Genomic DNA, 27,287 nt, shown 5'->3' with positions numbered 1-27,287 from the left:
TCATATTGATAGAAATTCTTTATTATATGATTATGCCTCACTAAGTCTATGACTTAGCGTGTAAGTGATTTACACGTAGGTACCGGGAAACAAGAAGATCAGCTTTAGGAGCAGTACAACATCATATCTTCGCGTGATGATCAGATCAGAAGTACTTTACATAGTATGTTTTGGTTATGAATCAAATATGTTGGCATGTAAATAAAGTCGTAAAGTATGCATGCTCTGATCAATTTTGTAATATGTAGAAATCAATGTATGTATATATGACTTTTGTGTTAATAAAAGTTTAAATTTACCATGGTTTTTATAAATGTATGTGCTTTGAAAAGTCAATGTGACACATCGATTCGTATCCGGGCCGGATACGGTTTGGGGGTGTTACAGAAGAAATAAGGTTGGATTCAAGGTTACAATGCCCTTCATATTTTGCTACGTAACAGAATCCAGCCTCGACTAAATACGACCATACACGAGTAGGTATATCTAACTTAAGGTTACAAAGGAATGTATCTAATATACAGTCTCTCTCCTAATTTAATAAATATTATAGAAATTAAAATATAAACTAATACTAAACAAATTAAATAAATAAAACATTAACAATAATTAAAATTACAACAGAATTTAAAATTGTTACCGTATCAGCAAAATGCCTCGAGATATGATTCTTATCTAAACGTAGCAAACCGCCTTCCATTTTATGACTGCAAAAATTAATAAAAAATTAGTATAATAAAATTTAATAAATTAATAAATTATTGATTTATTATAATACAATAAAAATATTTTTCATTCTTAATAGAAAGACTGATACTCGGAAGAATGAGAGAATTTGAGATTTAAGTGTGGTTTGGAGGTTGTGTTTGGGGAAGAGGAGATGGGGTATTTATAAGAAGAGGGGAGGGGTAGACGGGTTCCCATAAATGTGGGAGGTGAACGGTTGGAGTATTAAAGGAAAGACACAAATTATTATATGCACCTTACATACGTGTCAGAAATCTCGCGCTTGACATAGCGCCAGCTCGGATATCCGCGCCTTGTTAGAAATGGTGTTAGATCAGTAATATTAGAAGAAAAGGTACTGACAATGTACAAATGATATTTTGATAAAAACTAGATCAGTAATATTAGAAGAAAATGTGCTGACAATGTAAGAATTATATTTCGATAAAAACGACCATTTGTGTTTATTACTTTACTAAAGTTGGCCGACTTTTCAAGGTTCACAAAAAAATTCTATTGTCTTTCTATCAATTTTATATTTTTAATTCTCGCGTCAATAATTTAATTTTTTAAAAAATCTTTTAACAATATTATACCGTAAAATTTTAAATACTATTTAATTTATTAAATAACATTATAAACCATATTTATATTTACTTTAAAATAAAATCAATTAAAATTTAGATAATAAAATTATAATTGTAAACTCGATTAAATCAATGTTCTTTTTCAACTCAATCTTCATGAGTTATTTAAGAAAACTTGTAATTTTTTAATTGAACTTGAATTTTCTAGAAAGACCTCAATGTGTAGCTACTGGTGTTCCTTGAAAGACAAAAGAAGAAAAAATAAAGTGTTTGGTACAAGGGAAAACGAAAGAATGAATGGAGATAAACGGAAGTGAACAAGACTATTCATTTTGAAAGTTACTGGTAAGAAAATCATACACTTGGAAGTAGCTGCACAAAACTGGACGTAAGATTTCTTGTCCCATCCCAAACAACAAACTGATTCATTGTCATCAACTAAAAGTAGCTTCATCTTGTGCATTAAATTTTGCTAACCGAAATGGTCACTTCCCTCATGATTGCATTGCGGTGTTTTATTACAAGATAACTAAGGGAAAAACATGCATAGATAGGATGATTACACGGATAAGGCAGAAGGGGTGTGTGCTTTGTTCGGATGAATGTGATCACTGCTGAACCACTTGGTGTATCTGCTGACGCTGAAGCACTTGCAGGTTGAGTCGGGAACAGGATCGAACCATCTCGCCAGCCAGTGGGATGACCGGCAGGTTATCGCAGTTGCATATCTCGATCATGAACCCATCAGGGTCGTGGAAGAAGAGTTGTTCCACGTAGATCCCGCCTTCTTCCACCATTTCCCGCACGTATTCTATTTCCATCTCCTTCAGCTTCTTCTCCACCGACCCCATGCTCTCACACTGAACAAATTTATATATCGATTGGTTAAAAAAGCTGCGAAGTTATATCTGGCATGACTAATTCCTTGATAATTTATAATTGAACCATCTTCTTCTTGTTCATATCACCGTATCCCAATTCAGAGCAATCAAATTGCAACACAATTTTCGTGATTAAAAAGGAACATCGAAACCTAGTTTTATATAATCATCAAGAACAATTGAACAGAAACAGAGAGAGAGAGAGAGAGAGAGAGAGAGAGAGAAGAAATGAACCTGAAAAGAAATGTGATTATCCTTGGGATTGATTTTCTTTTTCATGGGCTTATTCTCAGGATTCTCTGATTGCAGCAGATGGATTCCAATTCCATGTCCAAACAACCTGCATCATATCCAGAAAAAATTAACTCGGGAATTTCATCGAGCAAATTAAGCTTGAAAAGAAGAGAAGGAACAATTTCTTTTTAATGATTACCAAGCCCCGTTAAAGTCGAATGATCCAGGCCTCCTGATTGGAACAAATCCAAGAACATTCTGATAGAAATTCATGGATTCCTCAACCGATCTACACACAAGAGAGATATGGTTCAAAGATTTGAGGTGAAGAGGATTTCCCACACTTTCCTTCATTTTCTCTTTTTCCGAGAAAAAAAATTATTCAAACCGCCGCGAGAAACAAATGATGAAAATTTCGAGAGAATATAGAATGGTTTAGAAAACCAATCAAAGAAATGATTTGCTAATTTTTTTTTTTTTTTTGAAGATTTGCAGTGAATGAATGAATGAACGAAACGGATAAACCATAATTAGAAGGAACAGGACAGGGGATTTATATATACATGGAAATAAGCTATGGGAGGATTTTATAAGCAGACACGTGTCCTCGAAAGAGATTACTTTGACACGTAGACTAACTTGCTGACTAGGATCATGATCATGAGCACAGGTCAAGATTCTAAGTAGGACACGCAAGCTGTTGATTTTTTTTAATGGTTTCTTGTCAGATTTTGTGTGTGACTTTGCGACCTGTCGTTTCCTGCTCAAACCTTTGTCCGAATATTTCCACTGTATTAAAAACAATTAAATATTAGGTAAAATACGAGATCTGATTTTGCTCGGATTGGGATTTTAATTTTATTTTAAGTTGAAAAATACTAATGACGTTAATAGGACTTATTTTTCAGAATTTTAAATAGTTAACAATTATTAATTTTATTGTTAAAACTTCTTACGTTTACTAAGGTCTTTTTTTATAAAGACTAAATATTTTTTATGAATTAATTCCATCAAATTGAGAAGATGACTCACGACTAAATATAGTAGATTTGAATGTCCAACTAATAATTCATAAATTAATTATAATTTGTGTGTCCATGAGATTCTGGATTAAACAATAAGTTTCCTTTAATATATATATATATATATATATTAGTTCTAGATTCCGAGGTGTTACAATTCTTATCCTTTAAGAAAATACGTCTTTAAAATTTATCTGAAGTAGAAAAATATGAAGGTTGTTTTTTTTATACGATCCTCTAACTTTCAAGCAGCCTTCTCGATTTTATGATTTCTCTGGAGGTCTTTCACTACCAAAACTTTCTTGTTTCTTAATTTTTTTTTACTTCTCAATCCATAAGTAAAAAAATTGTTTCTTTCTTAATTTATCAGTTAACTACTAATTACTAATTAATTTCTACGTCAATTATTCATGAATCGCCTAAACTCTGCTTAATTTTGATCTCAACTAGCACATGCATGGCCTATTTTATTTTACTTTTTGTTTTGTTCGTTTGTTTGTAAATACATGTATTACGTTCTGAAAGCAAACCACATTAATAGAGACAAGTAAAAAAAATTAATGGGTACTGACATATATACGACGTAATTATAATTGGTTAATTAGGTAAAATTTGCAATTGTTAGTTTTTGTACCCGTATCACTGGTATCACGTGTCATCATTCAGTTTGAAGATTAACTCTATTTTGATTTATTTTAATTAAAATAAAACTAAATTAAAAATATATATAAATAATGGAGACCAAATTTGTGATTATACCAAAATGTTCAACGGAAGTTTACTCGTGGTGACTACATCATAATGAAATAAAATCGAAAGTCACCGTATATTATATTTTTTAATGAAAAAAATGGATAAAACCTAAATATAAATGATCAATCATATAGTTAACCCTAATTAATAACACATGCATTGATTATGATATTATATAATAAATTAGTTTTGAATGAGTTGGATGATAATTAAAAAAAAATTGAGTGAAATATTATCTTAATTTACTAATTATTTAAAAAATTATGATCAAACAAATCTTAAAATTGAATAATGCCTCAACTAAATTTTTATTTAACAATTTTATAATTAAATTATAGAAATTTATTTGATTGTGAATGTTCAAATAAAAATTAATATTTTATTTAAAATTTCACCTACTCTGATTGATAAGATATATTTATTATACAGGCCTTGATTATTTTTAGAAAAGACCTTGTCTCCTAATTTTTGGTTGGATAGGATTAAATTAACATAATAAAGTACAAGTCATTGTCAACAAGTAGCGTAATCACATTATTTTCTTTACTTCCTAATGTGCAAAGTCATTTTCTTCATTACTGCGTGCTGACTAGGTACGTTTAAAAAACCCTACCCCATTACTCCATCCCTGTTGACCTACCGACCCGAATTCAAACAAATTGAGTAGTTCGTTAAAATTAATTATTTGATCACGTTGAATATCTAACTCATGATCTTTCTCGGGTAATTAGGCCGGGTTTGAGTCTAATTTTTTATCATTGAGTACCCGACCCAATTCCATAGTATATATATATATATATATATATATATATATATATTCTTACTTTTTTATAGGTTTATTTAAGTTTTATTTTTTAAAAATATTAATTTGTTAATATAAGATTCGAAGGAAAAATCACGATATATATATATATATATTAATTTTTAAACTTAACTTTAAATTACTTATTTTGTGTATAGATTATGCATTATGAAATTTTAAATTTTATGTGTTTCATATGTTATTTTTTAAAATTGAATTTAAAAAATATATATAAACCGAGTATTCGTGAATTGAAAATGTAGGTATCCAAATTTTACGAGTACCCGACTAACGAGTAGTTGGACTTACCGGGTTAGGACACGAACCAAAAAATATACTATTCGAAGAATAAGATACTAGATACTTCGGGTATCCAAAAATACGAATACCCGGTTTGAACACCCCTAATGCTGACGAAGATGCACGAGGAAAATTAGATATTACTTCAATCAAGGAATGGGTTTGGTCTAAATTTACGCAAATATTTATATTTTTGAAATTTTCATTTTATAAGAATAATTTAATGGTTTAATTGATAATTTTTATCAATGATCATAGTAAAATCAAATCTATAATTTAATGAGTAAATATTGTAGTTTATTCTAATTATTTAAATCTAAATACTAAAATAATTTAAAATATATTAATCTATACTTGTTCAACGTCCCCACACATACACATCACATGAATAAAAAAATCAATAATTTAATAAATAGTTTAATTATCAACATTTGTACTTGGTACTTCAATTCTAATTCTAATTTTTTACAGCAAGAATCAATTTATTTTACTGGTTAAATAAATTATTATTGTTTTTAAAGGTTAAGGATTCAAACACCAACAATTATAGTAATATAATTAAACATTTATTGTCAGATGATTAAAAATATTTAAAGTAGATACTACTATGTAATTACCTTAACTTTGAATATATATATATATAATTCAACATTTTGCAATTTTGGACAGTTTCAAGAGTGGTGCGCATGACACAAAACATTAATATTTTACCAATAAGTTGGTAGTTCAAGAAGTTCGTTGAAATTTTTTGGAAAAATAATGGCTGAGGCCCTCAACTTTTTTTTTTAAAAAAAAACTAATGTGGCTCTCCATTTTTTTACTCAATGTGGCCCTCCAATTTAGAAAAAAAGCACTAATGTGGCCCTCCAATTTAGAAAAAAAAAACCAGTGTGACTGTTACTTTAAGCTGATGGGGTCTTTTTTCCTCTCAATCTGGCTCTCCTATTTCTATTTACTGTTGTTATAAGTTATACCATTTATCACTCAATTATCTTCTCTCTTCTATTTTAGTCACTAAACTTTAAAAGTTTTCAATTTTATCACTCAACTTTTGAATTACTCCTGTTTTGATAATCATGATTTATTTTATTAATATTTATGTATGATGTGACATTTATTATTATTATTATTTCATTAATATATGATTAAAATAATATTAATTAAATTAAAATTTTAAAAATATATTGAAACAAAAAAATATTCTCAAATTTAATATTAAATTAAAAAATGTTGAACTATATTTTGATATAACAATTTATGGCAAAATGTTTTTGGACTTGAATTGAATTTATTTAAAGTTTTTCAAAGTTTTCAAAAATAATTCAAAGTCCATTTAAAAGTGGAATTGAGCATAAAATGATTTTCTGGACAAGAAGTACCGATATTGTTCTTACAGTATCGATACCTCATGAATAGTACCGATATTGTTCATATGGTATCGATACCAAAGGTAAGGGAAGTATCGATACTCAATAGGTAGTACCGATACTACCAGCATTGCTAAAATTCCATAATGCAAAAATGGTACCGATACCCAAAGAGGTACCGATACTACTCTATATAGTAGTATCGATACATTAGGCATAGTATCGATACCATCAGGCCCCAACGACTAGTTGATTTAAAAATAACAAATGTAGTATCGGTACTCCCTTTAGGAGTACCGATACCCTCTATTCTGGGCAGTTTTATTTTGCACGAAAATTGATTTCCAACGGCTCCAAAACACTCCCAATGGTTAGAAATGGCCTGTAACATCCTCAATACTGGTTAGTGATTAAAGTGTAATATTTTAAAATTCAATGACCAAATTAGATAAATTGAAAAGTGAAGGAATTAATTGAAAGATGTTGGTGTAGGATGAATTAACAAATGAAGGAGAAGTAAAAGGGTAAATGGGTCTTTGAACAAGGAAAATAATTAAATAATAATTATTGGGTATTATAATACCCATGTGGAGCATGTTTTGAGGAGATAAGTTTCCAGAATTATCTTCTTCATCTTTTCCTTCTCCAACGTGAAGCCCCAAGCCAAGGTAAGTTGGATTTCTTTTGGTTAATCCTTAAAATTTAAGTATGGTTTCGGTTAAGGAAGTCTTAGGAAACATGAAGGAGATGAAAAATGTTTTAGAAACTCAAAGATTTGTAAGTTATGAAGGATTAAAGCTAAGAAGTGGATAAGTGAAATTTTGAATAAAGACTTATAAATGGATTTAGAAGCTGAAATTGACTTGTCGTAGTTGTGAATAAGAAGTTATAAGTGTTAAATCAAAGTTTGGATAACATGAAAAATTGGGTATGATTCTTAACTTTAAGAATTTGGATGAAATATAGGAGATTCTAAAGTGTTGGAATGATAGAAATTAGTTAAAGTTGTTATAGATGAGTTTAGTAGCATAATAAGGGTTGTATACATGAAAATTTGGGTGAAGTGTAGATGATTTTCAGGTGAAACCAGTTTATTATTGACAGGTGCATCGGTACACTAAGAGTGGGTACCGATGCATTAAGACCAATTTTGAAGGTGCATCGATACATTAAAGGGTGCATCGATGCATGAGAATTTTGAACCTAATTTGTGTACCGATGCACCCATAGTGCATCGGTACACCCCTAAAGGAAAATTGAATATTGATTCATTTAAATTCGTTTAAGCTATTAGTATCAAGTTATAAGGTTTAGGCTTTTGACAATCATATCGGAAATTATGTTTATGTAGATATCGAGCCTAAATGAGTCCTGGAACAAGTGACAAGTAAGATCGATCGAGGAAAAGGCAAAGAGATATAGGTGAGTGTATATGCATAGCATGATTATAGAAATATATTCAGTTCTAGACTTGTGATAAGTCTAGATTTAATATTTTGATATATGATTCATTTCATATTATAAAACATGATATGAGTTCATACCATATGCATTATGTGACATGAATATGCCGGAAAAGTTATATGAGTTACGTGATAAAGGTATGGAAATGATATGTCTATGAAATAAACTATGTGAATTATGAAAGCCTATGTTATGTAGATGAGAACTATATGTATAGTTGGCATGCCAAGAGTAGAGGGTCTACGCGGTCCTTCAGGACATATATGTATTCTTTGGAACATGTATGAGGTCTTTTGAGACACCTACGTGATCCTTAGTATATGTATATTATTCTTAAGGAATTTCTATGTGGTCCTTATGGACAATTTTATATGGCACTACAGTGCAATTCTACGTGGCACTTCAGTGCATTTCTACGCGGTCCTTCGGGACAAACTCTACGTGGCACTTCGGTGCAAATTTATACGACTGACAACATAGTGCACAACCTCACAGTACTCACATACCTCAGGTTCTCATTCTTGTATCATGGGCTATTGAACTTATTGATGTGAATTCATGATGGATAATTTAATAAGATCATGGGTAAGATACATGGTTATATGACTTGCATAGATTGAATATATGATTTCATGATATTGCATTTCATTATGACATTTTCAATATGTTTTATTATCATTATTATTATGCATCACTAAGTCGATGACTTAGCGTGTGAGTGTTTCACACGTAGGATCAGAGAATATATATAAACAAGGTTAGACAACAGAACAACATATCTCCACTTGAAGATCAGATAATAAGTAAATTATACAGTATGTATTGTTGTGTGATAAATAGGTTGGCATGTAAACAAAGTATTTAAATTAAGTATGTGTGCTCTGATCAAGTTTTGGAATGTTTTAAACGTATTTATGTAAATGGTAAATGTATAGTGATGAAAGTTTATTTTTTATGAGTTTTATATAATTTGAGCTGAAGTACTGTAGCAGTGCATCGATGCATAATTTATATTCGATATTTTTATGCATCGGTACACTGTAGCAGTGTATAGGTACACTGTAGCACTGTTCATGGTATTGTTCATTATTGTACACGGTACTGTTCATAAAAACATTTTTGCCTTAAATTTTTATAATGAAACATAATTTAATAGTATATTATTGTATTTTCTTAATATAAGTTCAAATGTTTTGTTATTTTGTAAGAACATTGTTTTAAAAAGTCAATGTGACATTGGGAGTGTTACACGGCCACAACAACATTCCAACATATAAATACAAGTTGAGGACACTTGAAGAAGGGTTAAAACACTTATCAAAGCAATCAAACACAAGAGAAGAGTTTCTCATTCTTATTTTCATTTATCTTGTAAATATTGTGTTTGTGTGAGCTTAATTCTTGGTAAACACCCTACCTTTGAGAGGTTTATTTGTTTACTTTTTTTATCCTTTTGTAGAAGGGGTTTGGTTCTGTCTCAGCCAAGTGAAAATATAGGGAGTTGTAAAGGTTACTCTTGATCATTGAAAAAGAAAGAACAAATTAGTGAATTTGTTAGAAAATCCTTAGTGAGGAGCTAATGTAGTGGAGGTAGACTTAGTTGAGAAGTTGAACCACTATAAATCCTTGTGTTAATTGACTTATCTTTTTCTCTTCTTACTCCCTAATTTTTTTTATCAATTCACCCCCTTTGCACATTTTTCGGTTGTTTGATTTGAGCTCTTCGATCCTAACAAAAAATATTCCATCTGCTTTATATATTTCCAAATCTCCACTCTCCTCCTTTATCCTTTCATTTCATATTTTTCTTCCTTTTCAACCAAAGATTTCTTTTTTTTTTCCTTTCATTACTTGGTCAAGTAGCTCATCCCAAGTTTTTCAATTTTTTCAAGTTCAATATGGGTTCACTGAATCTGGTAATGAAAGAGAAAAAAGAAATCTTTGGTTGAAAAGAAAAAATGTCACATCATGCATAAATATTAATAAAATAAATCAAGTTGAGTGATTAAATTGAAAACTTTTAAAATTTAGTGACCAAAATAGAAGAGAAAAAAATAGGAGGTCTAGATTGAGAGAAAAAAGGCCCCATCAGCACAAAGTAATGACCCCGTCGGTCAACGACAAAAATATTAGTCAAAGGACCACATTGAATCTTTTTTTCTAAATTGGAGGGCCACATTGAGTGAAAAAAAATAGAGGGTCACATTGGTTTTTTTCTGAAAAAGTGGAGGGCCTCAGGTACCCTTTTGCCAAATTTTTTAAACATAGATCGAGAATATAATTAAGGCTAAATTACAAAGTTGATAACTGCACTCAACTTTAAAAGTGCTCCTGTTTTGGTCACTCAACTGTTAAATAGCTAACGGTGTTATGACATGACAATCTCTACAAAAATGACATTGTTTTATATCCTAAAAAAATAAGGGTAAATTATAAATTTGATAATTGAACTTTCATATAATTCCTATTTTACTCACCGTACTTTCAAAATTTTCAATTTGCTCATTCAAGTTTATAGATTGAGTTTTTTTTTCACTATGCAGGGGTTAGATGAACGGTCAACTGACAGAGGCAGCGACGGTGAAAGGGTAAATAGACTAGGTTTTGGTCGAAAAAATGACTTCAGCAGTAGCGGCGGTGAGACGATGACGGTCGGGGTGTCCGAAAATTGATGAAAACTGATGGGAAGCTTTGGTTTCCCGACTAACCTTCGACAGTTTCTCTACGATGAACGATAGGGAGCCTTGACGATTGATCACTAGGGTTTTGATCGCGGTGGCCTGACGCACACGCTAGTATTAGCGGTGACGGTCATCGTCCAACGACGACTGAGATCAACAGTGAGTCATCGAACGATTTCCTATGATTTTTCGATGAACAACGAGCTTTCATCAATAGTGAAGGGTAAAGCTTTGATCGGGAGGCGACGCCGGTGCAATTGGAGGTGGCGATGTGAGCCACTGCTGGTCGGAGATGGGTTCAATGATGAGGGCAACAGTGGATGATCGTTGACATGAGAAGTTTAACGACAAAGTGAGCAAAATTGAAAATTTTGAATGTATGGTGAGTAAAATAGGAATCATATGAAAGTTTAATTATCAAATTTGTAATTTACCTTTTTTTCTTACCTGTCATAGCATGTGTGACTTTTAACGATTAAAAAACTATTTCTCTAAGTCACGTCATAATGGTGTGAGAAGTTTAACGGCAGAGTTACCACAAAACTCAATTTATAAAGTTGAATGAGCAAATTGAAAATTTTAAAAATACAGTGAGTAAAATAGGAATTATATGAAAGTTCAATTATCAAATTTGTAATTTACCTTATAATTAATATAATTAATTATACTTCTTATATTTATAATAAGATATGAATTAAAATAAATAGTGAATATTGTTCTCCCTAGATGTCTCGGGTGCGAACAGTTACAACTGCGAAGTATGTGCATTAAGAGACTAAAAAATATAAATAAATATTATCCTATAGTCACCTCATATTATTACAAAATATAATTTACACAATAAAAATCGAATATAAGTGCTCAATGAATATGATCTCAACTTTGACTAACTCTTCTATGAGGACATTTATAATTAATTTTAAATAAAATTATTTTGTTTATATGAGTTGGGAAAATATATTGATCCTTGCTGAATTATATGATAACTAAGAAAATTATTGAGTGAAATATTGCTGAATTAAATTCTTATTTAAAACTTTGTGATCAAATAAGTTCCTAAAATTTGATTAAAGATTTTTAAATAATGACTCAACCGATACATCTTTTCAATTTTAAAAACTGATTAGATCGTAAAATTTTAAATAAGGATCAATTGAGATAATATTTTACTAAATTATTTGATTTTCGTCTAATTCAATAAAAATCAATTTATTATATAAATCTTTATTTTAAATTTAGAACTTAGGCCGTGTTTGATACTTCATTGATTTTTTTTTTATTTTCACTTTAAATTTAAAATCTTGGTTAAATGGACTTGGTCGTTAAATTTTTAAGTGAAAACTTAAAATTTTGAAATTTGAAGCTCCTTTCTTTATTACAAGTTTTTCAATAAAATTAATAATAAAAAAAATCAATAAAAAGAAATGGTATATTCAACATCATTCGTAATACGTTGCGGGGGGGGGGGGGGGAATAGGGTAATTTTGTTGTCATGTTGATTGAGTTTGTCTTCCCGACAACATGTTCAGTTATGACATGTAGCATAATGAGTCACTTTCACTCGACGCTTCTATTGTAGAATCTGTAACATTCATGAATCACACACGGATTATGGTTTGGTTTTATATAGCATACCATGCTCCGTCGCAATAAATTGTAAAGTTGGAAATGAAATTCCAATATTTTAAATATATTATGAGCAAAACCAGGGTTTGCTGAAGCCTGCTTCACTCACTATCTTTCTAACCGTCTTAAATTTATCGAAACGTTAACCAGCTATTCCATTCTAAGTATACACAAGTTAGGAAAGGCCATTACAAAGGAGAGGGTGGAAGTTGGCAGTTGTTGAGACTGATCCTCCTTCGAGTTTGGTCGCACCTTCAGTTTGCTTTAACTGTCAGTCTTTCGAAGTTATGACAAGCAACCCCAATGCTCCTATTAGAATATACTGCAATGAAAACGACAACCATTTCGACTATGATATTCCCTAACATGATCGTTAATGGCTTCTAGATCAATTAATCCATGTCACACGAAAAACAAACCTTGATAATTGGTTTTTCGGTCATGATTATAGTCACCCAACCAACATAAGGCAAGAACCTGAAATTTTGAAGTAAGTGATTAGAACATGTTTTGTACACTGAAGAGAACACCATCACCCTTTTGCTTGTAACATGTTTTGAGCAATTGAGCAGTTCAAACCCAAAACTGAGAAATGCAAGATCTTTTCAGTATATCTCAAAAGTTCATGTAAAGGCAAAGCAACACCAAATTTCAAACGGAAGTAAACAAAGATATGTCCCAATATGCCCTATCTCCGTAAAATGCATGTATATAGATATGTGTGTGTATGAGTGTTAGATTTTTAACGTATACTATGATTTTGAAGAGGAATACAGGGAATGACCAATAATCTGTTACGCACAAAAAGAAAGGTCAAAGGCTAAAGGCTTTACCCAACAGCTCTGCCCATGATATGGTGCCGTTGAAGATAGAGCTGACCTTGAGCATATAATAGCCTGTCATCCCCATAATTGTTGTCTCCTGAAAATTCACAGATAAAAGAAGAAGATTTAAATACCAGACAATGCAATTCTGGCAATTTCAAACAAATTTAGTATTCATCCAGATTAGTTGTCACCTTTGGTGAGTACATCAACTTCTCCAGTATCTTGCCTTTCATGGACCTACAGAAATACCAAAAATCAAATCTCAGAAGATGCCAAAAAGATGTTTTTGATGAATCTGTTAAAAAATAGATTTCTTCTTTCCACTTTACAGTTTCAAACTAAAGATAAAGTATAAGTGTTTCCAGGCAAAAATAGTTTCGAGTAACTGAGTCTCAAGAAATAATTGGACCATGAAGTCAAGAATAGCCACTGCATAGGCCAGCTACCTCCAACACAAAGGTCCAAAAAGAAAGCAATCAACCCAAGTATTATTTTCTTGTGGCAAGTTATAGCAGGAAGAAAAATCTCAAACCATCACAGTTAGAACGAAACATAATTCTCCTAATAGAAACGTAATTTTAGCCTTCTGGGAGTGATTATGTCTTGGTGATAATACATAACGAAGGTTGCGCAGGGGAAGGGGCTTGAGATGGGTTGAAATTAGTATAATTCCATGAGGGAAACTAGCAAAGAACCAATATACTTTACAACTTGTTCAGAAATATATGAATCCCGAAGAAATAAACAAAGAAACCTAATACACAAAACACAAAACACACAAATTAGAGTTCAACATACACAATGACTTCAGTATTTTAGTATCACAATTGCTTTGCTGCAATTTTCCCCTAGCAAAAAGAATATGTGAGCTTAAATAATTATTTTCTAACTCAGCCCTTCTGACAGCTGCAACTAGAAATCATATAGAAGCTTGGGTGCTCATGATATCCAGCAGTCAATGTCCCTTTAAATTTATCTACGGAGATCAGCTTCTTAAATAATCCTCAGACCATATAAGTAGCTACAAAAATCAATCACTAAGAATCTATGATTAATCAAATGATCAATCATGTATAATTGCTCAAGCAAATATATGTTCCCCAAAAGCTGACTCTTACATGGGAAACATTTTTACGAATTTGCAAATCAAGCCAACCGATTCGTTGCTCCTATTCTACAAGTAAAATCTCTGTTGCTCATATGTACGAATGTCAATATGGACATGGTAAGAGCAATGCTTCATAATCATTTGAAAATTGTTTTTTGCAGTCGTAAACTCATAATACATACAGCTCAGTTCAAGATCAATAAAAACAAGTATTACATATTTAAAAAGTTACCTTAATTACGCGATGCACAATTGGGATTTCACGGCCCTGAGATTTCACAGTTTGAGAATTGAATTAGCAAAAGACCATGAAGGCCGAAACAGCTATAACAACATTGGAAACAATAAAGAACAAAATTAAAAAAGAAGGAAATAAACAAAGGCACTTACATCAATGTTAAAAACCACAATCTCCCCTGCTCGGATAGGATCCTTACTCATGTGTAAGAATAAAATATCCCCCTGCATATGACATAATCCTAATTAATTAAGAAACAGCAACAGACATCGGGGTCCAAATAAACAACACTGATCAAACATGTCAAGCAGGTCCATTTAAGTGATTATATGACAATTACTTTCATTCTGAACTTACTACACAAAAAATACGTCATTTTAAAAATTCAAATCACGTCGTTATTGACAGATTACTAACAATAACTAGCAGCGTGCAGTCACCACCAACCAAATACTTAAGTGTTCCCTAATTTAATGTCGGACAAAGCAGGTACTGGAACAACATTTTCCTGATTCATGATAATGGGTAATGACAACATACAAGGTAGGAATAAAATGATATCAATTTCAGCGCGGGGATTTCTAATAAAAAAAGAAGTGATCCATGTTATTAGTCAAAGCTCTAAGTAACATATATACAACTCACATATTTGTTGTGTGTGTGTGTGTTTTTTTTTTTGGGGGGGGGGGCCAATGGTACTCACTGTAAGGTGTTTAAATGGCAGATTCAGCCATCCCCATATCCTTTATCTGTAAATCTAGAATTCAAAGCCATTAAATCTTCAATTTCATCCACTCTTATGTTCATTCCTGAAATGACTAAGTTATCCAAACCCATCATTTCCCTTGATTGCCCGATTCCAATTATATTCAAATTCTCATACTCCATAATTTAGGTAATTCCTGTTGATAATATGTTTTTAGCAAATTTTATAAGTTCACCCATCTAGCGTAAAATCCCACATCCGTCCCTCGACGCACATAGGTGTAGGAGGATGGTCCTCCAAATACATGGAAAGAATATAAAGAGTGAAACCCATCAAAATCATTCAAACATTCTGGTGTTAAGTTGACTTACCCTCTTGAAGGCAGGTTCCATACTTCCTGAAAGAACGACGACAACAGGAGATTCACTGCCAGTGATACACATCAATCCTTTCCATATTATGAGGGCCGATGTAACAATCATACCTGAAACACTACATCTTTATATATGAGCAAAAGAAGTGAAGTACTAATTATTTAACCCCAAGGACTTACTAAACAAATCCACACACCCTCTGGATCTATCTGAAAATAAGAAGGTAAAACCATGTTCTCGATTCTTAAAAGTGTAACGCAAGGTAAAACCATGTTCTCGATTCTTAAAAGTGTAACGCAATTTGAGATGGGATTCTCAAAAGAATAAAAAAATTCGCATTTTGGAGGTTGAGAATGGATGAGATACTATGAAAAAACAAGGGGAAATCAAACAATCTTGGGTGTTTAGTTAGAAACGTACCGAGGCTGACGGCCTGGGTGAGGAGCTGGCGCATCTGGATTGATTTGACGGAGTCTACGGTTTCTCCGATCCAACCCATTTTTCCTCTATTCGATCTGTTTCGGTTTCGTTGTTTTTCTTCTTCCTCTTTGAAGTTGCAGTGTATAGCACCGAATAAAGACGCAGCGCAGCTGCGATATATTATACATGGCTTAAATATAAAATAGGGTAATTACAAAGTTGGTCACTTTTTTATTTTTATAAACGTCAGTTGATCCAAAAAAAATTAGTCTGTGGTCACTTTAGTTTAATTTTAATTAAGGTGTAGTCACTTAATATAAATAACTGTTACACCTTTAATGATTTTCTGATGTGATACATTAATAAAATAGTTTAATTTTTACTTTAACCTCTAAATTTTAGATAAAATACTAATTAGGGATCATTTTATAAATTTAAAGTAATTTAAGGAAAAAGTTATAATTTATCCTTTTTAATATACTTCTCTTCTTTCAAATCCTTTCAAATCCACTCAAATCTCTAACCTCGCCTCCTCTATCTTTTACTTTCCTTTCCCCCTTGGCTGTCTCACCCTTTCGCCATCGCCTACTCCGCCTCCGTTTCCATCTTCTCCCCGCTCTCCCTCTCAGACTACATCCAACAAAAGCAGAGGGCCGCTGGTTTGGCGTAATAGCTTACTATCGCGGAGTGCTCGATCGTAAGCATGCCACACTGCATCGCTCATCTTCTTCCTCTTCTCCTCTGTATTCAACATCCCATTGATCAGCACCGGCATGCCGAGCCAAAACAAATGGGAGGATGACTTGATGGGGACTGAACCAACTACTGGTTCATTTCATGGCCAACTCGGTCAACAATGGAAACAAAGAAACTACTTTAGTTTTCAACATCCGCAAGGCAAACTCATAATCTGATGCATTGTTGAAATGAAGCATGTCCTAAAGACCAGCGCCCATGACCATAACATCAGGGCAGCTCTTTTGGGTTTTGTAATCAGTGATCGAATCGGTCAAATTCACAACGTAAGGCGCCCAAACGAAATCCACTCTCATACCTATTTCGTCAACTAAAATGTTGTAATCACAAATCACTATGCCTCTTGAACAATTCGGCTCTGACCGAATCCATGTGTTGAGCTTGTGGAAACTGGACCAGTCCCAGCGCTTATCTTACAAATCGAGATCGTCGGTGGCTTGATGTGAAGACGGGAAGAAGCGTTTTCAGGGTTGACTTGCAAAGAAATGTCGTTGACCAAATTGATGGAGGAAGTGTGGTGATCGAAGACTACGACGAAAGAAACGGAGTTGACGAAATCAGGGAACGAAGGGTAAATTAGAATCGTTTTTGGGCTTGACTTGCCAAGGAATGTCGTTGACCAAATTGATGCAGTAAGCTAGGCGAAGAAGAATTAGAAAAGGGTAAATTAGAACTTTGTCCCTAAATTACTTTGAATTTATAAAATGGTCTCTAGTTAGTATTTTTTCTAAAGTTAGTGGTTAAAGTAAAAATTAAACCCTTTTACTAACGTGCCATGTCATCAAACTAACGGGTTAATGTTTCAATGACCACATATTAATTAAAATGAAACGAAAGTGATCACATATTAATTAAAACGAAATGAAAGTGACCACGATTAATTTTTTTGGATCGATTGACCATATGTATATAAAAATGAAACAAAAGTAACAAACTCTGTAGTTTACCCTATAAATTAAGTGCACTATACACTTTTCATATATAGGTGCTTAAAATATTTCTTAGATCGTCTTAGTTTCTAACGTTTCAAATGTTATCATTTTAGGTATTCAGGCCTTCAACGACGTTAATTTCACTCGTTAAGTGACACATGTCATAATATGATAATTTTAAATTTTTATTTAACAAAAAACTTAAAAATATATTCTTTAAAAAAGCCCAAAATTTTCAAAAATCTTAAAAATCTCACCCAAACTTTAAAAACCCTAAATCTAGTCCCTATAATCATGCCCGGCGTCGCTTGCCATTGTCATTTTCGTTAATTGGACTTCTACCCGGCCGCGCCTACACCGACTACTTGTTCCCTGATGAACAATCACCATAAAAGTGACAAAATCGCAACGAAATCAACCCCAAATCACCCCGTTGAATGGGACAAAACTGCTAATATAAGCTCATTTTATGAATTCTCCAAAGTTTAATTATGGTGGAATTCACAAAAATTGTTCGAACTACATATTAGTATCGTACTAATATAAGCTCATTTTAACCTTTGAAAATCTATACAATAAAATCGATAACTAAATCGATATCAACCAAACTCATAACTCCATTATAACTTCAAACTTATCGAAACACTTATTCAATTCCATAAATAATTATTCCCAACATGATTCTTCAACTTTTACCAATTATAAAATCAACCCACATTTTTAAATTCTTTCTAGAATTCAACTCAACTTTTCCTTTAATTCATAATGGTCCTTCACCATTATGATAATTGTACATTAATTACTAAAATTCCAGCACTTGAATAAAATACCCAAATAAAACTTCTTCATTTAAGAACTTGCAAACAAGTCCCCAAAGTTTTAGAACCTTTCGAATTCCACCATCTAACCATTAAAATGAATTCTTTTAGAATTCTTCTCAACATTCCCAATTTATTCAAAATGGTCTCTTTCCATTTAACTTCAATTCCAAATATCCTAAAATATACTCAACATTTAAACATTACTCTTCATCTTCTAATCCATTTCAACTTAAATTCTAAAATTTACATATTCAAACAACTTGCACTACCTTTAAATAATCAATATTTTGTATTGATATACACAGTGGAATTTAATTCCGTTTCTTTCATTGAAAACTAGACTCGAATACGAATCTATCCATATAAATAACTACTTCTAATTCATTCTGTACACTTTATGGTGAATTTTCAAAGTTGACCCACAGAATCTGTTTTGTGCAGAATCTACTACCCATTTTTCTGACATTTCATCGGTTAAAAATTCATATCTTTTTGTATACACCTTGAAAGTGATCCCCGTTTATTTTAAACAAACCTAGATTGATATAATAACACAATATATATAAAACACCTCCAAATAATTTTTATAGAATTTCTGTTGAATTTTCAAACTTACTGCCATATTTATTTCCTATGGCTGAATACCTCTAAATCATTTAGGGGAAATTTTTGTTCATTTTCAAGAATGAATTCAACCTCCTATGATTAAATTCATGCATTTCCAGTCATAACAACATCAAATTGAATCAAAATCTCATCCTTCTCATAATCCCTAACATGGCCAAATCTTATTTATGCATGTACAATTAATTTTAACTATCATACATGCTTTAGAAATAATCACTAACATCAAAATCATAAAAATCCTTCATCAATTCTTCAAAATCACTAAACCTCCTTAAACCTTAATCATAAAATCTCATCACATAATCATCTTCACCATGAAATATTAGTACCAAATGATAGAGAATTTCATGTAGATTAATTATCTATCTAATAACTAAATCCAAAAATCAAGTATATTACTTCAAAAATCAAAAATAAAAACCTTACCTTGTTAGAAATTGAACATACGGCCAAATGAAGGAAGAAGCTGAAAATGTCTAAATTCTCTCGTGGTTTCTAGCATTTAATGCTTGATACACTTGGCAAAAATCACTTTAATAGAATTTAAAATTTATTTAATGAAAAATCTCAAAAATACCCTTAATAAATCTTAAAAATTACCAAATGTCATTATATTATCTTCCAATAAAACATTCCTTGTCAAAGATGAAACAACTTGACTTTGAATTTTGAAATTGACCATGCAATTTTCAAAAATTTCATTTTAGTCACTAAAATTCCACTGTTCTGAGCCAAATTTCTCTAGTCTAAAATATGATATTTCCAACCATTTTATGACATCCTTCAAATTTTCGTAAAATTTCGGTTCGATCCGATTATCTGATTTCAATACCGAACTTTACTACTTTATAGCTTTTATTTCAATTCTCATACCAAAAATTTGATCTCACTAAAATCTCTGTTTTAATCCAAACTTTTCATTTACAGGCTAAAATATATACATTTTAAAAATTACAAATTTCGGGTCATAAATTTTTAAAGTTTATACTTTAGTCACTAAACTTTTAAAGTTTATACTTTAGTCACTAAACTTTCAAAACTTACATTTTAGTCACTAGTCAAAATTTGGGTATTACATAACTTGTTCTGGTTAATGAAAAAAATAAAGTGAAAAATGTTAACAAAGAGATTTGGACCTAGTATTGCAAATATGGATGAAACAATCATAACCTCTAAGCCAAATCACATACTTAAAGAATTTTTTTAGTATATTTTATATATTCATATCTTTTGTTAATTTAATATTATATATATTTATTAATTATAATTTAATATTTCTTAAGAATTATTTTTCATTAAATTATATTAATAATTTATATATTAAAAACTAAGAATTATTTCATCTATTAAATTACATTATTTGATTAAATTATTATAATTTAATATTATTTATATATTTATTAATTATAATTTAATATTTATTAAGAATTATTTTTATTAAATTATATTAATAATTTATATATTAAAAATTATTTGATCTATTAAATTATATTGTTCCATTAAATTATAGTTTATTATATATATAACTATTAATAAATATATAGTATTAAATTTAAATAATATATATAATATTAAATTAACAAAAATACGAATATAGAAAACTTGCTAAAAAATTTCTTTATGTATGTGATTTGGCATAAAGGTTATGAGTGTTTCATCCATATTTGCAATACTAGGTTCAAATCTCTTTGTTAGCATTTTCACTTTATTTTTTCTATCATTAAATGGAACAAGTTATATAAAAAAATATTGTAATATAAAACTAAGTTAGAGACTTAGCCTAATGGTTTAGGCGTTGCTTAGCCCTAATGTTGTCTCAAGTATGATTCTTCACTGGGGCATGCATGCTCTTTCCCCTTTATTTTTTCTCTTTAATATGGTGGGATGAAAAAAATCATTAGATTAAATAAATAAAATTAAGAAAATATTCTATAATCAGGTAGTGACATGTGATACGATTTAATTAGATATTAAATTTATTTTAATTGAATAAGATAATGACTAAAATGATATAATGTATAAATATGAGGACCAAATACGCAATTATACCAAGTTTTTTAACTACCACTGTCGTTAAAAGTTAACGGTAAGTGGCTTGATTGAAGCATTTAAATAGTTGAGTGGTCTGATTGATCACATCGAAACGTCGTTTGTCAAAACGAAATCTAATAATAGTTTAATGGTCACCCAAGTAGTTTAACATTCTATATATAATCAATTATATATTTATATAAATTCTGATAATTTATAATTCTTATTTATATATATTTGGCTTAATAGAAAAAATATTTTGCTAGGTAAAGTATATAAATAGTCTCTCGACTACAATATATATCTTTGTTGAGTCATATGATTATTAAAAGCTATAAAATTATCCTCTAACTATATGATACTATTTTTTTTGAGTCATCCAACTATTAAAAATTAAAAAATAGTCACATCACTATTTATACGTTCCAAGTTCATTCATTTCTAATAAAAAAATATCGATCAATTGAGTTGGACGTTATACTACTATCTAGGATATGATGAAATCATATTTTAATTATGTCTACTGGTACCGTCGTTACGTTTAAGCACTAGCTCAATGACATAATGTTTCGAGTACTGACTCGACGACATAATGTAAAAGGAGACTTAATCCATAAAATATAGATCAAACGATTTTGGGATCATATTTTATCATATATTCGTCAGCAGAATAACGTCCAGCTTAAAAGGTCGTCAATTTTTTAACCAAAAAAGTATGAGTTTAGAATATATGAATAGTTGTGTGACAATTTCACAACTTTTAATAGTCAATAGGCTAAACAAAGTAATACCCTATAATTGAGGGACCATTTTGTAACTTTTAATAGTTAAGGGACTCAAGAAAGCAACACTCTATAATCGATGGACCATTTGTATACTTTACTCATTTTTTCACTTTAGGTATTTAAAGTAATTTTCATTTAAGATTTTAGTCGTCACGCTCATTAAATTAATTCATCAACTATTCAAAATATGATATTTTTCATGTTTATATATATATTTTTAAAAATATTTTTAAAATATGATATTCAAATTATTTTTCTAAAATTGAAAAACCTCAAAAATCTTAAATTCTTTAATTTGAAGCCCTTATTATCGATCATCGCCGATCATTAATGTTACTTTTATCATTGTCGAATAATCAATCGCCATCCCTATTGATTTAGTTCACAAAAACCCCAAAACTGATAGGTTAAACTACTTCAAATACCACTCATATTTAAATTCGGGCTCGTTTATGCCACTGGCATTTTATTTTTGCCAATTTTATGATTGACGTTTATATTTAACTACAATTATGCCACCCACCGTTAATCCGTTAATGGAACGATGAGATGGCATCCCGTTGTTGTGACGGTGATGACATGGATGCTTCATTAAAGCCATTTAATCCAAGTAGGATCCTTGTTGTCATTTTAACAATAATTTATTTGATATAAAATCCTAATTTGCAGACCTAACCCTAAATCACAAATTCATTATTCCATTATCATCTATTCTCATCAGTGGCGGTAGAAGTTAAAAATCACAATGAGAAGTTCGACGGTGGAAAAAGTATAACAAGACAGTGGAATAGAGTAACCCATTGCATATTCGATCTGTGGGTGTGAATATCCGACTGAGGACATCGTGGTCCAATGATATTCTCATAAGAAAATTTTTTTGCTGTAAAAGTTATAGGAGTTTGATTCAACCTGCTTTTCAATTTTTCAGCTAGTTTGATCCTCTAATGATTCCGAGCACGCATTATTCTTGTGCGATTGTTAAATAAAATCAAAGCAAATGAAATGAAATTACAAGAAGGAATGAGAGAATTGTTTGGATTGTTATTTTTATTTTATGGTTTGTATTGGTATGGTATCTAAACCATTGATGCTACAATAATGGTGATAGAATTTTAGGGTGAAATTTGTCAATTGTACTTTTGGTTTGTAATGGGATGAAAATTTGAGGGTGAAATTTTGAGGATTAATAGGTTGGATTTGGTTTAGGATTTAGATGACTTTGTAAGATTTTTGTGAATGATGTAGTGGATGTAAAATGTCACCATTTGATTTATGTGAAATTGAGAAATTTATATAAATTTTTGTAGTTGAAATTCATTTAAAGAATAAATGTAATTGAAACAATATCAACCTATGAAACCCACCAAAATATGAAACAAAATACCAATGTCAGTAAACACATGTGTTCAAACGACCATAGTTCATCAACTTAATTATTCAACTCAAAATATCAATCACAATATCTAAGTTCAGAAACAACATCAACTTACATCATCCTTGGTCGTTTTGCAAAAATGTAGGGATGGTCTTCTTAGGAAGTGAGTTATAGTGCTTGACTAGCTTAAATGTTGGTTGACAGTGACTTGTTCTTGTGAGTCTGGCATCCATCTAACTGTCATTACATTTTCTGTTTATCGGTTAGCTGGATAAGATGAGTGGCCTAGAGTAGAGACAAAGACAAATGGATAGCTTGTGATGTTGCTCCTTGTGATGATGGTGCTTGTAATGTTGTATCCCTTGATGATGTTGTGGAATTTGATGTAGTTCTTCTCCTAACCTGTATTCACATGTGTACTAAAATATGAAATATAATTATGATATAAGGTTAAAAAAAGAAATATAAACTTATAGTTTTGTCCTGTTGTGTCTAAATTCAACCCTTCTTTGGTTGGTTTATTTTGATGTGTTGAAATTAGGTTGCCTAGGTGGCATGTTGCCTTCAATTATCCCTTTGCAAGTCCTTCGGTTAAGTCTTGGTTAACCACACTTGGAGCAGTACATTATCATACCTTTCTTGGTAATTGTAGCATGAGACTTTAATGTTTCATTTGCTTTCTTCATATATTTTTCTTAGACCTTCCTGGTGGCCTTCTAATTGTTGGTACTATAATTGGTTCACAAGTAGAGTCAGTTAGCCATTGATTAGGCCCTCTCATGGGTTTAATGAAGTGAATATAAATATCTTGTTGAGTGGTTATAAAATAACAATTGTGAACAAAAGCTTAAGGCCTCTTATTATTGAACACCATTACAGAAACAACATGTATGCATGAGATTCCTATCAATGAAAGAAGTAAAAGTGGTTAAATTAATAAAGTAAATAAGAATAAAATTGAAACATAAAGTGTCATGGTACAAACCAGTGAGATCTCATTTTCTACACGATCAGGAATGATTTTCCAAATCAACAGTATGTTGGTTAACTTGTCCAGAAGACACTTGATACTTTTGACCTCCAACATGGGTAGGCCAACACCTACACACAACAATCAATCATAATTAGTAAGAATAACAAAAAAATTACAATAAATGTGTAATAAATGACTTAATAGTACTTAATGTATTGTTGAATTGCAAGTTTAATTTTTTTTTGATTCTTGGACACAAACTTCCAGTGTTCTTTTCTACAACTTCCATTTTCATAGCAACATTTTCCATCATCTTGGTCCTGGTCATCTTTATTAAAGTTATAATTAGTTTATCTCAAGCTTCCAATATATTAAAAATAGTTTAATTTTGTTTTGGGAATAATAGCAGATTGATGAATATTTTAATGGATTTTGGGAATAATAAGATTTGTTTAGGGAATAAAAAAGTCATTCATAAAACTCATCGTTTAAAGAATAAAAAAGTCATTAAAAATTATGTCGTTTTAATGAAATTGTCCATGTTATCACTGTCACGACAAAAAGATGCCATATCGTTGTCCCGTTAACGAATTAACGATAGGATGACATAATTATAGTTAAACATAAATGTCATTGATAAAATTGACAAAATTGAAACGTCAGAGGCATAAACGAGTTCGAGCTTAAAGGTGAGTGGTATTTGAAGTAGTTTACCCTAATGTATTCCACTCACCTTTAAGCTCGGGATCATTTATTCCACTAACGTTTCAAATTTTATCAATTTTATCACTGACGTTTATGTTGAACTGCAATTATATCACCCAGTTGTCAATCCATTAATGGGATGATGACATGACATCTCCTTGTCGTGACGTTGATGACATGGACGACTTCATTAAAACCATTTAATCCAAGTAGTATCCTTGTTGGCATTTGAACAATACTTTATTTGATATAAAATCCTAATTTGTAACCCTAACCCTAAGTGACAAATTCACTTCTCTCATTCTCTTTTCTTCTAATTAGCGACAGAAGTAAAAAATCACAAGGAGAAGTTTGACAGTAGAATAAGCAGACAAGACTGTGGAATGGAACAACCCATTGCATATCTGGTCTGTAGGTGTGGATACAACACAACTGAGGACATCATGGTTCAATGATAATCTCGAAAGGAGATTTTTTGCTGCAAAAAATATGGGAGTTTGATTTAATTTGTTTGTCAATTTTTATGCTAGTTTGATCCTCCAATGATTCTACGAGCATGCGTTATTCTTGTGGGATTGTTGAAGAGTCAAAACAAATGAAATTACAATAAGGAATTAGAGAATTGATTGGATTGTTATTTTTGTTTTATGGTTTGTATTAGTATGGTACCTAAATCATTGATTTTATAACAATGGTGATGGAATTTTAGGGTAGAATTTGTCAATTGCACTTTTGGTATTTAATAGGACCAAAACTTGAGGGTGAAATTTTGAGGACTGATGGGTTGGATTTGGTTTAAGATTTAGATGAGTTTTTAATATTTTTGTAAATGATGTAATAGATGTAAAATGTTACCCTTTGATTTAATTGACAAATTCATATAATTTTTTGTAGTTAAAATTCATTTAAAGTATAGATGTAATGGATGTAAAATAACACCATGTTAGTTATGGATGTAATTGAAATAAAAATTTAATTAAAGAATGACATTCAATGATGGAAGACAACATGAATGATAAACAAAATAAATGTCATTCAATTAGAGTTGTGGTTGATGATAAACACATGGGTACAAAAATATAAAGTGCACATAAGAACTTAAGTTGAAATAATATCAACCTATAAAACCTACCAAAATATGAAACAAAATATCAATGTCAATAAACACATGTATTCAAACGACCATAGTTCATCGACTTAAGTATTCAACCTAAAATATCAATCAAAATATCTAAGTTTTGAAATAGTATCAACCTACACCATCCTTGGTTGTTTTGCAAAAGCATAGGGACAATCTTCTTGGGAAGTCTGAGTTATAGTACTTGACTGGATTACATGTTGGTTGGCAGTGACATGCTCTTGTGAGGTTGACATCCATCTAACTATCATTACATTTTCTGCTTACTGGTTGGTTGGATAAAATGAGTGCCATGGATTAGGGAAAAAGACAAATGGACTAGCTTATGATGTTGCATCTTGTGATGATGGTGCTTGTGAGGTTATCACCCTTGATGATGTTGTGGTTGTTGATATAGTTCTTCTCCCAACCTGTATTTACATGTGTACCAAAATGAGAAACATAATTATGATATAAGGTTTTAAAAAAGAAATTTATACTTGTAGTTTTGTCTTGTTGTGTCTAAATTCAACCCTTATTTGATTGGTTTGTCTTGATGTGTTGAAATTAGGTCACCTGGGTGGCATGTTGCCTTTAATTATCCCTTTGTGGGTTCTTTGGTTACCTTCAATTATCCCTTTGTGGGTTGTTTGGTTATGTCCTGGTTGACCACACTTGAAGCAGTACATTATCAAACCTTTCTTGGTAATTGTAGCATGGGACTTTGATATTTCATATTCATTTCTCCTATTTTTCTTAGGCCTTTCCGATGACCTTCTATGTAACACCCCCAACCCGTACTCGACCTGGATATGAGTCCGAGATGTCACATTGACTTTTTAAAACAGTATTCTTACAAAATAACAAAACATTTGAACTCATATTAAGAAAATACAATAATATACTATTAAATTATGTTTTATTATAAAAATTTAAGGTTGAAATCCCGAAACTCTTTCTCTTTTTGGTGGTGTTGTGCTTGAAGAATCACCAGTCCTATTAGATGTTTGAACTCTTGAGTCCCCAAATCTCCCATTCTAAGCTCTCTC

General features: G+C 31.1%; 2 protein-coding genes across 2 annotated transcripts; both read right to left on the bottom strand.

Annotated features, from left to right (window-relative positions):
- Positions 1 to 1,807: 1,807 nt before the first annotated feature.
- LOC120185657 (metallothiol transferase FosB-like) lies at positions 1,808 to 2,914 on the bottom strand. The gene is made up of 3 exons (XM_039189823.1): positions 2,628 to 2,914; positions 2,429 to 2,534; positions 1,808 to 2,173 (listed from the first exon to the last, which is right to left on the bottom strand). Exons 1-3 carry the CDS (start codon positions 2,780 to 2,782, stop codon positions 1,922 to 1,924), a joined length of 513 nt encoding a protein of 170 aa, XP_039045754.1. The 5' UTR covers positions 2,783 to 2,914; the 3' UTR covers positions 1,808 to 1,921.
- Positions 2,915 to 12,523: 9,609 nt separating this feature from the next.
- On the bottom strand, positions 12,524 to 26,675 carry LOC120185679 (signal peptidase complex catalytic subunit SEC11A-like). Its single transcript, XM_039189841.1, has 9 exons — positions 26,670 to 26,675; positions 16,117 to 16,240; positions 15,694 to 15,806; positions 14,769 to 14,840; positions 14,611 to 14,646; positions 13,462 to 13,507; positions 13,277 to 13,364; positions 12,863 to 12,920; positions 12,524 to 12,765 (listed from the first exon to the last, which is right to left on the bottom strand). The coding sequence occupies exons 2-9, from the start codon at positions 16,193 to 16,195 to the stop codon at positions 12,715 to 12,717; spliced, it is 543 nt and encodes a 180-aa protein (XP_039045772.1). The 5' UTR covers positions 16,196 to 16,240; positions 26,670 to 26,675; the 3' UTR covers positions 12,524 to 12,714.
- Positions 26,676 to 27,287: the final 612 nt, after the last annotated feature.

The sequence above is a fragment of the Hibiscus syriacus genome, unplaced genomic scaffold, assembly GCF_006381635.1.
Source record: "Hibiscus syriacus cultivar Baekdansim isolate YM2019G1 unplaced genomic scaffold, ASM638163v2 tig00113124_pilon, whole genome shotgun sequence".
Classification (NCBI taxonomy): domain Eukaryota; kingdom Viridiplantae; phylum Streptophyta; class Magnoliopsida; order Malvales; family Malvaceae; genus Hibiscus; species Hibiscus syriacus.
The sequence above is the reverse complement of the archived record's forward strand: the minus strand, read 5'-3'. Positions and strand labels throughout refer to the sequence as shown.